This window comes from Pongo abelii, chromosome 13 (assembly GCF_028885655.2).
Source record: "Pongo abelii isolate AG06213 chromosome 13, NHGRI_mPonAbe1-v2.0_pri, whole genome shotgun sequence".
NCBI lineage: Eukaryota > Metazoa > Chordata > Mammalia > Primates > Hominidae > Pongo > Pongo abelii.
Genome location: NC_071998.2, coordinates 40,711,652 through 40,725,784, shown reverse-complemented (window position 1 = coordinate 40,725,784; position 14,133 = coordinate 40,711,652). Strand labels below are relative to the sequence as shown.

The following is a 14,133-nucleotide window of genomic DNA, read 5'->3' as shown; positions in this document are numbered from 1 at the left end:
ATATTCAAATAGATCTCAGAAGCCAATTGGAACATATTAGAGTCACCCACCTAAATTATTTGTATCTCATTTTAGAATGCTAGTCATACAGCTTAGCACCCGGATTATTATCTTTCTCTCCAACACAATTCTGTTATGACTTATGGTGACTTCATATCCATGTAAGCCATCCAATCCCCTATTGGATATTCCCTTTCTATTCTTCAGCATCCTCACTTCCAATGATTATTCCCATCATCATACCTCTGATCTATGGTTCTCAACTTTGGATCACCACCTACCTTAGGGAGCATTTGGAAATGTATGTGGGTGCTTTGTGTTACACTGACTGGTAGATGCTACTAGCATTCAATACCCAGGAGCCAGGGTGGTTAACAGTTCTGCATTGGGAAGAAAAATCTCATACAGTGAAAAATTGTCATTTTTCCCAAATGCCAAAAATGTTCCCACTAAGAAACACTACCCTTGGCCTTGTCATTACGAATAGCTGAATTCCAAAATCTCCATTTCCAGCATTTTATTCTTTGACTGCTATTTCTTTTTGTGCTCATAGTGCAACAATTTTTGACCTGATTATAACTCAAATTCACTGGCCTTACCACTTTTTCACTAATTACTACCACCCTCCTTCCCATTGTACCCTTACTTCCCTCCTCATGCAGCATGGATTCTATGTTGTATCATAGTCACTTTCTTGCATATGTCCTCAACTTCCTCATATGTCCCTTTGTCATATTCATGTGGAAAAAACTCAAACCTACTTTATTTTGAATCTCTGCCTACTTCCCACCTGAACCCAAGGAAGTGAATGTGATTGAATAAAAACATAACCATGCTGATTCATCTTTATTTAAACAGATAACCAAGAACTTCAGGTGGGCTGTCAGCACTATGTGATAATCCTAATTATATAGTTCCCAGTGCATTCAGGCTCCACATTTCCCAGTCATTCTGCTATCTTCTCAAACCTCCAGCATCCTCTTCTTAGCCACTCAATCTCAGCTGCGTCTTTCACTGAGAAAACAGAAGCAACCCAGAGATAATTTCCTCCTTTTTTCATTACCTTTATTTTTCACATTCCTCCCAAATCTGTACCCACATACTGTCCCTTCCCTCATATTACTGGGAATGAACCGTCTGCATGCCCATCTAAAGCTAATACCTCACTTTGCACACTAGATTTTATCTCCTCATATTCCCAAGGACTTTGGCCCTGTAGTTTCAACCCTACACTTTGTGTCACCAATATCCCCTCTATATTGGATCACTTTCATTAGCAAACACACACCATTTACCAAAAAAAACAAAAACAAAAAAAAAGCGCTTCATTTGACTCTGTATCTCCTCTAACTGCTGACTCATTTTTCTCCTCTTTTATGTAGCAAAACACCTCAACAGTGATACATATTCTCTACCCACTTTCTTATCTTCCATTCTGTTTTGAACCTTCTCCAATTAGGCTTTCAGTCTTATTACCACTCCAAAGTAGTTTATTCAAAGTCACCAGTAACCTCCATATTGCCCAATCTGTGATCAGTTCTCAGTTCTTATCTTATTTGAACCCTTGGGAGCATTTGATATTGTTGATCACTCCTTCCTCCTTGAAGCACTTTTTTAAAGCCTTCCTTATGATGTACTACACTGTATTGGTTTTCCTTATCACATCTAGCCGGTCTTCTCTGACTTCTTTGCTAGTTCTCATTCTCTTCCTGACAGACGTAAGTGTTGGAGTTTCCTAGGGTTCAGTCTTTATACCTTTCCTATCTCTCTATACTCACTATTATCTATACTCACTCTCTAGACAGTCTCTACCAACAATGTAATTTAAGATGCCATATTCTGACCTATGACTCCCTAATATATATCTGTTCTCATCCTGTCCTTGAAATTATGGATTTTTAAACCTTCCTGCCTAGTTGTGATTTTCACTTGGATGTCTAATAGGCATCTCAAACTTAACATGTACAAAAAAGTTGAAAAAAAATTATTTTGCTTTTCCTAGCTTTTTTTCTGTATCTCAGAAAAATATTTTCACTAGTCATCCAGATGGTTAGGCTCCAAATCTGTAATCATCTTTGGCTCTTCCCTTTCTCTCACACTGCATTTCTAATACTTCAAATCTTGTCTGCTCCTGTTTGAAGATAGACCCAGGATTCTGCTACCTGTCTCCACTGCTGTGGTTACTATCACTTCTTGCTTGTACCTATGCATTAGTCTGCCCTTTCAGCTCTTGATCCAGAACAGTCTTTTCTCCATCTGTTGGCAGAATGATCCTTTTAAAATGGAAAACATGGCCAGGCACGGTGGCTCACACCTGTAATCCCAGCACTTTGGGAGGCTGAGGTGGGTGGATCACTTGAAGTCAGGAGTTCAAGACCAGCCTGGCCAACATGGTGAAACCCCATCTCTACTAAAAATACAAAAATTAGCCAGGCATGGTGGCAGGCACCTGTAATCCCTGCTACTTTGGAGGCTGAGGCAGCAGAATTGCTTGAACCTGGGAGGTGGAGGTCACAGTGAGCCAAGATTGCGCCACTGCACTCTAGACCTGGGTGACAGAGTGAGACTCCGCCTCAAAAAAAAAAGGGAAAATATCCAATTACTCCCTTACTCTGGTCTCCTGGCATGACTCCTTATTACTCAAGAAAATGGAAAACCTTGACTGCCCATAAAGGACTCCATGATTAATTTTATTGTTACTTCTGCAACTTCACTTTCTACTACATTTTACCTCAGTATTCCACTTTAGCCTTTCTTTCTGACTGACTTTCTTGCTCTTTTTTGAACACTGCAGGCCCTCTTCTCTCTCAAGGTCTTTGTCCTCTTCTTCCGTATATTCAAGTAGTTTATCTTGTCACTACTTTAGGTCTCTTTGCCCTGTCAAATTTCAAACATATGAAACAATGGAAAACAAAGAAGCTAGTAAAACCTGTAAGCTGGTTAAATCTAAATCATTGTTGACCTTAATGATTACAGTATTAGAAATGGGGGTAATGGGTTGGTTGGAAGAGTTGAGTTTCGTTTTTGCTTTGGTGGAACAATATGGAGTATGAGAAACTCTAGATATTGATTCAAAATATAATATTAAATATATATTTGAAATATTTAAAGATGGCCATAAGAATAAAAATATTTAATTTGTAAAGAATATGATGGAAAAAAGAAATAAAGAAAGCTCCATCAATCTAATACAAGCCAGGAAATAAAAAAGAGGGGAGAGAGGGAATCAACAGGGAAAGAAGGAAGGGAGGGAGGGAGGGAACAATAAGAAAAATAGTAAGTAAAGAAGATAGGGGCCGGGCACGGTGGCTCACGTCTGTAATCCTAGCACTTCGGGAGGCCGAGGCGGGTGGATCATGAGGTCAGGAGATCAAGACCATCCTGGCTAACATGGTGAAACTTCATCTCTACTAAAACTACAAAAAAATTATCTGAGCATAGTGGTGGGTGCCTGTAGTCCCAGCTACTTGGGAGGCTGAGGCAGGAGAATGGTGTGAACCCGGGAGGTGGAGCTTTCAGTGAGCCAAGATCGCGCCACTGCACTCCAGCCTGGGTGACAGAGCAAGACTCCGTCTCAGAAAAAAAGAAGATAGGATGTAGCTGTTCCTTAAATACAGGCATACCTCATTTTATTGTGTTTGCTCTATTGCACTTCTCAGATACTGCGTTTTTTACAAATTGAAGATTTGTGGCAGCTCTACCTCAAGCAAATCTGTCAGCTCTATTTTTTTTTCCAACAGTGTGTGCTCACTTTGTGTCTCTGTGTCACATTTTGGTAACTATTGCAATATTTCAAACTTGTTCATTATTATTCTATCTGTTATGGTGTTCTGTGATCATTAATCTGTGATGTTATTATTTTAATTGTTTTGAGGTGCCATGAGGTGAACCCATATTAATTAGACAGTGACCTTGATAGATAAATATTATGTGTGTTCTGACTGTTCCACCCAACTGTCTTTTCCCCCATCTCACTCCCTCTCCCTAAGCCTCCTATTTCCTGAGACTCAACAATATTGCAGTTAGGCCAGCTAATAATTCTATAGTGACCTCTAAGTGTTCAAATGAAAGGAAGAATCACATATCTTTCACTTTGAATCAAAAACTAGAAATCAGAAGCTAGAAAAACTTAGTGAGGAAGGCATGTCAAAAGCTGAGATAGGCTGAAACTAGGCCTTTTGCACCAAACAGCCAAGTCATGAATGCAAAGGAAAAGCTACTGAAGGAAGTAAAAAATGCTGCTTCATGAATACACAAATGATAAGAAAGAGAAACAGCCTTATTGCTGATACACAGAAAGTTTTAGTGGTCTGGATAAAAGATTAAACCAGTCACAACAGTTTCTTAAGCCAAAGGTTAATCCAGAGCAAGGACCTGACTGTCTTCAGTTATTCAAAGGATGAGAGAGGCGAGGAAGCAGCAGAAAACCTTGAAGCTACCTGAGGTTTAAGGAAGGAAGCCACCTACATAACCTAAGAATACAAGGTAAAGCAGCAAGTGCTGATGTGGAAGCTGCAGCAAGTTATCCAAAAGATCTAGGTAAGATCACTGATGAAAATGACTATGTATTTTCTATGTAGACAAAACAGCCTTCTATTGGAAGAAGATGGCATCTAGGAGAAAGCTAGAAAGGAGAAGTCAATGCCTGGCTTCAAAGCTTCAAAGAACAGGCTGAGTCTCTTGTTAGGGGCTAATGCAGCTGGGGACTTTAAGTTGAAGCCCATGCTCATTTCACATCCCCCAAAATCCCAGGACCCTTAAGAATTATGCTAAATCTACTGTGCCTGTGCTCTATAAATGGAAAAACAAAGCCTAAATGACAACACATGTATTTACGGCATGGTTTACTGAATATTTTAGGCCCACTGTTGAGACCTACTTCTTAGAAAAAAGATTCCTTTCAAAATATTGCTGCTCATTGACAATGCACCTAGTCACCCAAGAGCTTTGATGGAGATGTACATTGAGATTAATGCTGTTTTCATGCCTGCTAATATAGTATCCATTCTTCAGCCCATGGTTCAAGGAGTAATTTCAGCTTTAAAGTTGAAGACTTTAAAGTCTTATTATGTAAGAAATACATTTCACAAGGCATAGCTTCTGTAGACAGTGATTCCTCTGATGGAGCTGGCCAAAGTAAATGGGAAACCTTCTGGAAAGGATTCACCATTCTAGATGCCATTTAAGAATATTAATGATTCGTGGGAGGAGGTCAAAATAGCAGCATTAGCAGGAGTTTGGAGAAGTTTATTCCAACTTTCATGGATAACTTTGAGGGGTTCAAGACATTAGTAGAGGAAGAAACTGCAGATGTGGTAGAAATAGCAAGTGAATTAAAATTAGAAATGGAGCCCAATATGTGACTGAATTGCTGCAATCTCATGATAAAATCTGAATGGATGAGGAGTTGCCTCTTAGGGACGAGTAGAGAAAGCGGTTTCCTGAGACGAAATCTACTCCTGGTGAAAATGCTGTGAACATTGTAGAAATGACAACAAAAATTTTAGAATGTTCCATAAACTTAGTTGATAAAGCAGTGGCAGGGTTTTAGAGGGTTGACTCCAGTTTTGAAAGAAGTTGTGCTGTGGTAAAATGCTACCGAACGGCATCACATGCTATAGAGAAATCTTTCATGAAAGGAAGAATCAATTAATATGGCAAGTTTCATTGTTGTCTTAAAGAAATTGCCACAGCCAGCCCAGCCTTCAACAACCATCACCCTAATTTATCAGCAGTTATCAACCTTGAGGCAAGACTCTCCACTAGCAAAGTTATTACAATGTGCTGAAGGCTCAGATGATCATTAGCATTTTTTAATAATAAAGTATTTTTAATTAAGATATGTACATTTCTTAGACATAATGCTATTGAATGCTTATAAACATAACTTTTACATTCACTGGGAAACCAAAAACATTGTATGACTCACTTTATTGTGATATTTGCTTTATTGTGGTGGTCTGAAATGGAACCCACGATATGTCTGAAGTATGCCTGTATTTTGGCTATTAACCTCTATCAGATATGTGATTTGCAAATATTTGTCTTCCATTTTGTAGGTTGCCTGTTCACTGTTGTTTGCTGTGCAGAAGCCTTTTAGTTTGATATAGTCCTACTTATATATTTTTTATTATGTTGTCTTTGCTTTTGATGTCATTTCTAAAAAATCATTGCCCAGACCAGTGTCATAGAGATTTTTTAAAATGTTTTCTTGTAGGAGTTTTTTTTTTTTTTTTTTTAAGAGATGGGGTCTCACTCTGTTTCCCAGGCTGGACTCCCGACTCCTGGACTCAAGCGTCTTCTAGAAATTTTATGCTTTCAGGTCTGATACTTAAGTCTTTGATCCATCTTGAGCTGATTTTTGTCTATGGTGTAAGAGAGGAGTCTAATTTCAATTTTTTTGCATTTGGATATCCAGTTATCCAGCACCATTTATTGGAGAGACTGTCCTTTCACCATTATGCATCACCCTGTCGACTATATGTGTGGATTTATTACTGGGTTCTCTATTCTGTTCCATTGATCTATATGTCTGTCTTTATGCCAATATCATACTCTTGTGATTATTGTGGCTTGTTGTATGTTAAAAAATAGGTTAAGGACTTTAATACAGACTTCTCCAAAACACACAAATGACCAACAGAAACAAACTCAATGTCACTTATTAGGGAAATGCGAATCAATACCACAGTGAGATAACACATCACACTTGTCAGGATGGCAGCTATTTAAAAAAAGATAATAAGTGTGAGTGAGGATGTGGTGTAATTGGACCCTTTGTACACTGTTGGTGGGAACGCAAAGTGGTGCAGCTGCTATGAAAAACAGTGTGGAGATTCCTCAGAATGTTAAAAAGAGAACCACCATTGTACTTAGTAATCCCACTTCTGGGTATTTATCCAAAAGAAGTGAAATCATGATCTTGAATGGATGTTAGGACTCCTGTGTTCATTGCAGGACTAGTCACAACAGCCAAGATGTAGAAACAATCTAAATGTTCATCAAGAGATGAATGAATAAAGAAAATGTTGTATAAACAACAATTGATTACTACCCTTAAACGAAGAAGGAAATTCTGCAGTATGCAACAACATGGATAAACTTTGACGGCATTATGCTCAGTGAAAAAAAGCCAGTTACAGAAAGACAAGTGCTGCGGGGTTCCACTTCTATGAGTGTTGATGATAGTCAAATTTATAGAATCAAAGAGTGGAATGGTGTTTGGAAGGGATTGGGGAGACTGAGAAATGGGGAATTTTTAATTAATAGGCATAAAGTTTCAAGCAAGATGAATAAGCTCTAGAGATCTGTGTACAACATTGTACATATAGTCAACAACGATGTACACTTAAAATTTTGTTAAGAGAGTAGGTTTCATGCTAAGTATTCTTACCACAATAAAATTAGAAGAAAAGAAAAATTCGTGAAGGAAATAGTTGACTCGAGAGAGAGAAAAAGAAGATAGAATAACATGACTGGTATAAATCCAAATATACCAATAACTACAATATAAATAATAGAGCTGAAATGTATCTTTTGAACAAAGAGGAAAGAAGACAGACTATGATAGGAAAAAAGATGCACTTAAAATATAGTTATCCAAAAGCTTTAAAAGATTTAAAATATATGGTATCCTGGGACTAGCTTATACCACAAGAGCCAGTTTTGTGTGTCTCTTCCCAACCCCTTATTCATGTTGGTTGCTTGAAATCAATCATGGTGCATATATTTATTTCACAGAAATTGGCCAGGCATGGTGGGGGCTCATGCTTGTAATCCCAACACTTTGCAAGGCCAAGACAGGATGATCACTTGAGCCTAGGAGTTCAAGGCTATAGTGAGCTATGATTACACTACTGCATTTCAGCCCGGGTGACAGAGCAAGACCCCATCTCTAAAAAACAAAAAAAAATCCATACCAAAAAATCAACAAACATTACAAGTCATGCTCTTCCCCAACATCCAAAGAACTGACTTACCAGCACACAACTAAATATACATCAGATAAATGCTAAGAAAAAGAAGATATAGCAATATTATTCCAAGACAAAATTAATGGCAAAAAACATTAGGAATGACAAGAATGGATAGTTTGTAAAGAAAATGTAGAAATTATGAATGTTTATGTATCTGAAAACATGTTAAGCCAAATTGGATGGAAATTGATGAATCCTTAGGTGTATTTACTGTCCTGCAGTGTATGTAGTATGTACTATACTCAGAAATCAATAATTCAAGTAGAGAAAACATAAGGCTACTTTCTTTTCAAAGCCATGTGGAACATTCACAGAAACTACTTCCATCTTAAGCCACAAAATTTAACAAATTCAAAAACAGAAAAATTGTTTTAGCTATCTGCCTCAAATATGGTGTAATATAACTGTGATTTAACAAAATAAGTGGCCAAAATTTATCTATCCACTTAAAAATTGTAAACCCTTCTATCTGATTTAGGGTTAAGGAAGAAATACAAAGTAAGTTCATGAACTGTTTCAAATTAAAAAGCAGTGAGAATATTAAAACCTTTGTAATTCAGCCAAAATGTAACTTTGAATTTTAGATATTAGAAAAATAATAGAAAGGAAATGTAATCAAGGAGAAGGAATCTTAAGCTATGTGTATAATACACAAAAACAAATTTGTCTAGTCCTTGCCTAGACAGCGAGTCAAGCTGACAATCTTGCCAGAGCACAGCCTCTGGCCCTGCCCACCTTGAGACCTTGAACAGCACCCTTCCCAGCCCCAGATCCCAGCTTACATACCCACCCAGGCAGGGAGCCACACCACAGTCCCTACCCAACTATGGGGCACAGTCTGGACCCCGCCGACCAAGGAGCCTAGTTAGCAACCCCACCTGGCTATAGAGCTCAGCCCACAGCCCTGCCCATTTGCTAAGCACAGCCTATGGCCATGCCTAGGCAAAGAGCCAACCCATTGACCCTACCAGACCCCAGAATACAGTCAGTTACCTCACCTGATCATGGAGTGCAGCCTCTAGCCCCAACAACTATGGGGTACAGCTGACAGCCCCATCCAACCAGGGAACTTGGCTAGCCATGGAGTGCAGCTTTTAGCCCCAACAACTATGGGGCACAGCTGACAGCCCCATCCAACCAGGGAGCTCAAGTGCAGAGCACATCAACAGCCTCACCTGGTCAAGGAACCCAGCCTGTAGCCCCACTTACTCATGGAACCCAGCTTGCAGCCAGCCTGACCTGGGAGTCCTGTAACGACACTGACCAACCACACAGCAAAGCCAGTGGTCCTGTCCAGACAGAGAACCAAGCCAATGACCCCACCCAACTGCAGAGTACATCTTGCAGCCCTGCGTCATCATGCAGCCCAGTGTGCAGCCCTGCCTGAGCAAGGAGTCCAACCAGCAGCAATATTTGACCAGAGAGCCTATCCTGGATGCCCCCCAACTGTGGATGATTATGAAGCCTACCTGCAGCCCAATTGCAAAGCCTAACACATGGCAGCACATGGCCAATGAGCATAGTCTGTGATCCTGCCCAACAGGAAGCAATTCTAGAGCCTAGCCAGCAGCCCTGTCTGACTGCAGAGCCCAACCAGTGGCCCCACCTGACCTTAGCAGTATGGGCAGCAGCCCTGCCCAGCTAGAGAACCTGACAGCAAGTACTGCCTGCCTACCCATGGATGTTGTCTGCTGGCCTGTTCAGATCCAAAGGTTGGACTGACTGGTGAAGGACTATTCCTGCTGAAGAAAACCTGTAAAGGCTGGAAGAAGTGGCTGCTTCCTTAAATGTACAGACACCAATGCAAAAATACAGGGATTATGAAGAATCGTGGAAAAATGACATAATCAAATGAAAATAATAAAACTCAAATAATTAACCCTAAGTAAATGAATATATAGAAACTGACAACAAATTCAGATTAGTCCTCTTAAAGTTCAGTCAACTATGAGAAAACATGATGGACAACTAAACAAAATTAGGAAGACAACACATGAGCAAACTGAGAGGTATTATATATAAGAAAGGAAAAGTAAATTAGAGGTATAAAGATTTTAAAAAGGAGATAAAGTTATCAGTCTTTGCAGTTAGTTATTTGAATTCCTAGAAAAAGTAATCAACTGAAAAGCTCCTATAAAAATAAGAAAATATATGTAAAATAAAATAAAATGCCCAGAAATAAACTAGATCTATAAAGAGAAAACTTTAAAACAATCCTTTGAAACACAGATAAAGACCTAAACAAATGGAAAGGAATACCATGTTCTTTGATTGGGAAGACTCAGCATTCCAAAATGCCAACATGATCCAAATAAAATGTAACATGATTGAAATAAAATTACCACAGTAAGATATTTTTAAGGGGCAGAGAATCTACACAAGCTGAATGTGAAATTCATATGGAAAACCAAACAAGCAAGAACACCAAGAAAAATCTGATAAAGAAGGGTAATAAGAGAGAGATAGCTTTACCTAATGTTAAAATGTGTTATAAAGCCTCATTAGTTAAAATATACTCAAATATAAAACTTAACTAATAAAAAGAGATGGAACAGAATAGAAAGTTCAGACACTGACAAACATTTATGAAATCACTTGGAGAAAGATGGACTATTTGCTAAGTGGTGATGGGAAAAGTGAGTATGATTTTATTTAATAATCTTCTAAATGATTACAAATGGATAAAAAAATTTTAACTGAAAAATAAAAAGTAGCAAAAAAATTGTGGTTTGAAAGTATTTTTATATACCTCATTGTGGAGAATGCTTTTTAAAGTATCTCACTAAATTCAAAAGCGAGAAAGGAAAAGATTCATTAATTTGAGTACATACAAAATTAAAAATATTTTTCTCTGACATCAAACAGTACTGTCAAAAGAAAAAGAACAAATAATGAAATAATTGAAATATGTACAATAGGCAAATATAATTTCCCGACTATGTGAAGAACTCCTATAAATCCCTAAGAAAACCCAAAAAATGACAAAGAAAATATAATTATTTCTTAAGGCTGATGCTCAACTTTGTTTATAATGAGAGAAATGAAACTTTAAAATACAGCGAAAACACAAGCTACTCTGAAATAACATATTGGTATTTTGCTATTTTTGTGGAGAAACAGATACTTTTATACATTCTTTGTGGAGATATATATTAGTACTATCTTGGATGGAGAACAGGGATAGAATTAAGTAACAGCTGTCAAAATTATAGTTATACACACCCTTTGATCCAGCAGTTTCAATTCTAGCCATATATTCTGGAGATGCAAAATTAATATCTGAGCACCATTATTTATTGTAACATTGCTTGTGCTAACAAAAGATTGGAAACAGCCCAAACATCTAACTAACTTGCTCTCAGCTCACAAAGCCATGTACTGAAGCACTCTGTCCAACCAAATTAAGGAGTAACTTTTTGTTACCCACATGTAGGTGTGGTATTGGCTAGCTTTTACTGATTTCTCAAAGAGGCAACTTAAAGGCTTGTGTAGCAGTTCTTGATTTTTTAATGATTTTTCTTCAATCCTTCATTGTTGTCTTGCCCACACATAATTTACCACATGTAATTGAACTTTGACCCAATTTGTCCTTCTCAACTTCTTCCAAAGCATTTGTAATCTACTATTGATAAAATAGAAACAGTTCTTTCTGCAGTAATCTTTCATTGGTTTATGTACCCATTAAATGAATTATGCAACTAACCTGTTACAAATAATATATGCACATTGAGGAATAATTAGAACCTGACTCTTAGTGTTAGGTCAACTAGTAGAAGTTGTTGTGCTGATTAAAAATAGCCTGCCTGCTGTAAGCATTCACCAAGCAAGATACCAGTTGGTGTATCTGAAAGAGGGATGGGGGAGCTTTGCTTAATCCAGCAAGTTGGTTAAGTATTCATTGAAGAGAACTTTTATTGCATGCTGACAACAGGTAAAGAGCAATCCACTATATTCCAGAGTAATTAAAACCAGAGTAATCCTAGTAAAAAAAGATTTGTTAGTATCTTCATATTTTTATGTTATTACTGCTTTGTCTTCATTATGACTTTCATATAAGCTCAATTTCTTTCCATTATGTTACAGGCTTTGGCCAAAGAGTTACAAAATGATGTCCATGTGGTAAGACGACAAATAAGAGAGCTTAAAAAAATGAAGCAAAACAGGGACACCTGTAAAACCTCAACCCATAAAGCCCAGACCTTGGCAGCTTCTATCCTGAACATTTCACGGTCAGATTTAGAGGAAATATTAGACACAGAAGATCAAGTGGTAAGATCATTTAAATATTTATTAGTAAAGGGTTTATTACACATTGGACTTAAGTACATATTTTGTTTTGTTTTATACCTCTTAGAATTTCATCTTTAAGATAGTATTAATGATGGTAAGATTGTTAAAGTGCCAATGAAAGATATACATCAAGTATTAACCAACTCAAAAAGCCTTTAAAGAAATTTAACTGTATGATATAGAAATAAGCTAGTACTTATAACCTTTCAAATTACTTGTTATTTATTCTTTCCTATCTCCTCCATTTTCTTTAATTTAATCATATTATATATCATGTAAACCAGTATACTTAATTAAGCTAGCTTAAATGGATTTAGTTAAGCTGAGTTTCCATTGATTTGAAGTTTTTTTCTCCTTATGAGATTTTTTTAAAAGTGCCAAATCTATTGGCTTTCATAGCTAAATTCAAAATTATTATTCACCAATATGCGCTTTGAAAATATATTGTTGAAAAATATTTATTGCTTAAAATTGTGTAAAATACTTCTGTCTGAGTGAATTTATATGCATACAGGTATAGTCTTTGATAGCATTTTAGCACCTCCTGGGAAAGACACTGCATTTTTTACATAGCCACTGCCTCATAAACAGCAGAATCTCATACCACGCAGTCTTTTGTGAAACATGTGTAGGATGCTCATTCCTATCCTACTATGGCTCTGAGCTTTAATTCATGAATATTAGATTTTTATCCTTTGGAATGCTAAAAGATGATGGCAGTAGCAGATTCTCAACAAATATTTGTTCAGTAATAGACTTGGGTGTCTGTATGAGATCATCCTCTGGCCCCCTCATCAGCTTCTGAAAGATCTTCTGGAATAGAGCAAATCTACAATATGTAAAGATTTTTCAACTACCAAGAATCCTTAGATAATAGTTAAAAGGAATCCTACAGGTATTATTTTCATCCAGTGGGTGAATTCCCAGTTTCTGTTTTCAGGAGCTATGCCAAAACGTCTGCGACTTTCTATCAAATTCTAAACTTTGAAGTATAAGAACAATATCACATATAGTACCAAATGTAAGACACATGGGAGTAATATTACTTCTGGCAAGGGTGTTAACTAAGCCTTATTATAGGCATTTAATTAAAATATGTTGATTGATGAGAAACCTAACAAAAATTTAAGGGTAAGGCCTCTACTGTTGCCTAGAAATTTTAAAACACACAGATTTAGCACAGTGTCTCATGTGAGTATGCCTGTGTGCATGTATGTGTTTACACATACACACGTGCACTGATGCTAACACATGTACGTATTCTGGAACACAGAGCCACCATGTTTTTTGAGACCAAGTAGTCTCTAAAATGATGCACTCTCTGGGCTAACAAATTAGCAAAAAAACCCCTCTTTGAATGAGCAAATCAGAAAAGTTGTCCTCTTTTAATATGTGAATTAGAAAAGGATCTCTCTTGATAGCCCCAAAGACTAGACGGTGCATGTCTGTGAATAAATGGCACCTCTGCCTCTGGGCAGGTGGAGTCTGAAGACAGAGTACACAGCACTGTAATATGCATGTCACACAATCTTAAATAAAGTCCTTCCTGAAAGAGTAAGAGATATAAACATATTGTTCTAAGAGGCATAGGTACATTTTGATATATTTACTAGATTTCATTAGAGACCAGAGCTTATTTAGACTGATCCTGTCATCTTCCAGAGGTCCAAGGATTTGCCCAAACAGAGCCCAGATCACCTGATTTATGTTCTTTACACTATATCGAACTGTAGTAAATTCACATCAGAAACTGTGATAGCCTATCTGAAGTGCCTAGCATGATGCCTGCCATACAGTAAATTTCAACAAATAATAGTTTCTCACGCCCTTCCCTTCTTGGAAAGTCAGGTTTTTTTTTCGTAAACTG

The 14,133-nt window shown here is 37.4% G+C and overlaps 1 protein-coding gene across 7 annotated transcripts in view; it reads left to right on the top strand.

Moving 5' to 3' along the window:
• Nucleotides 1-14,133, top strand: part of CNTLN (centlein) — a 352,032-nt gene that overhangs the window by 320,141 nt on the left and 17,758 nt on the right. For all 7 annotated transcript variants that reach the window (XM_054519817.2, XM_024252705.3, XM_024252704.3 and 4 more), the window contains one exon: nt 12,060-12,245. In XM_054519817.2, coding sequence (XP_054375792.2) covers nt 12,060-12,245 — 186 coding nt within the window. The remainder of the gene's footprint in view (nt 1-12,059; nt 12,246-14,133) is intronic.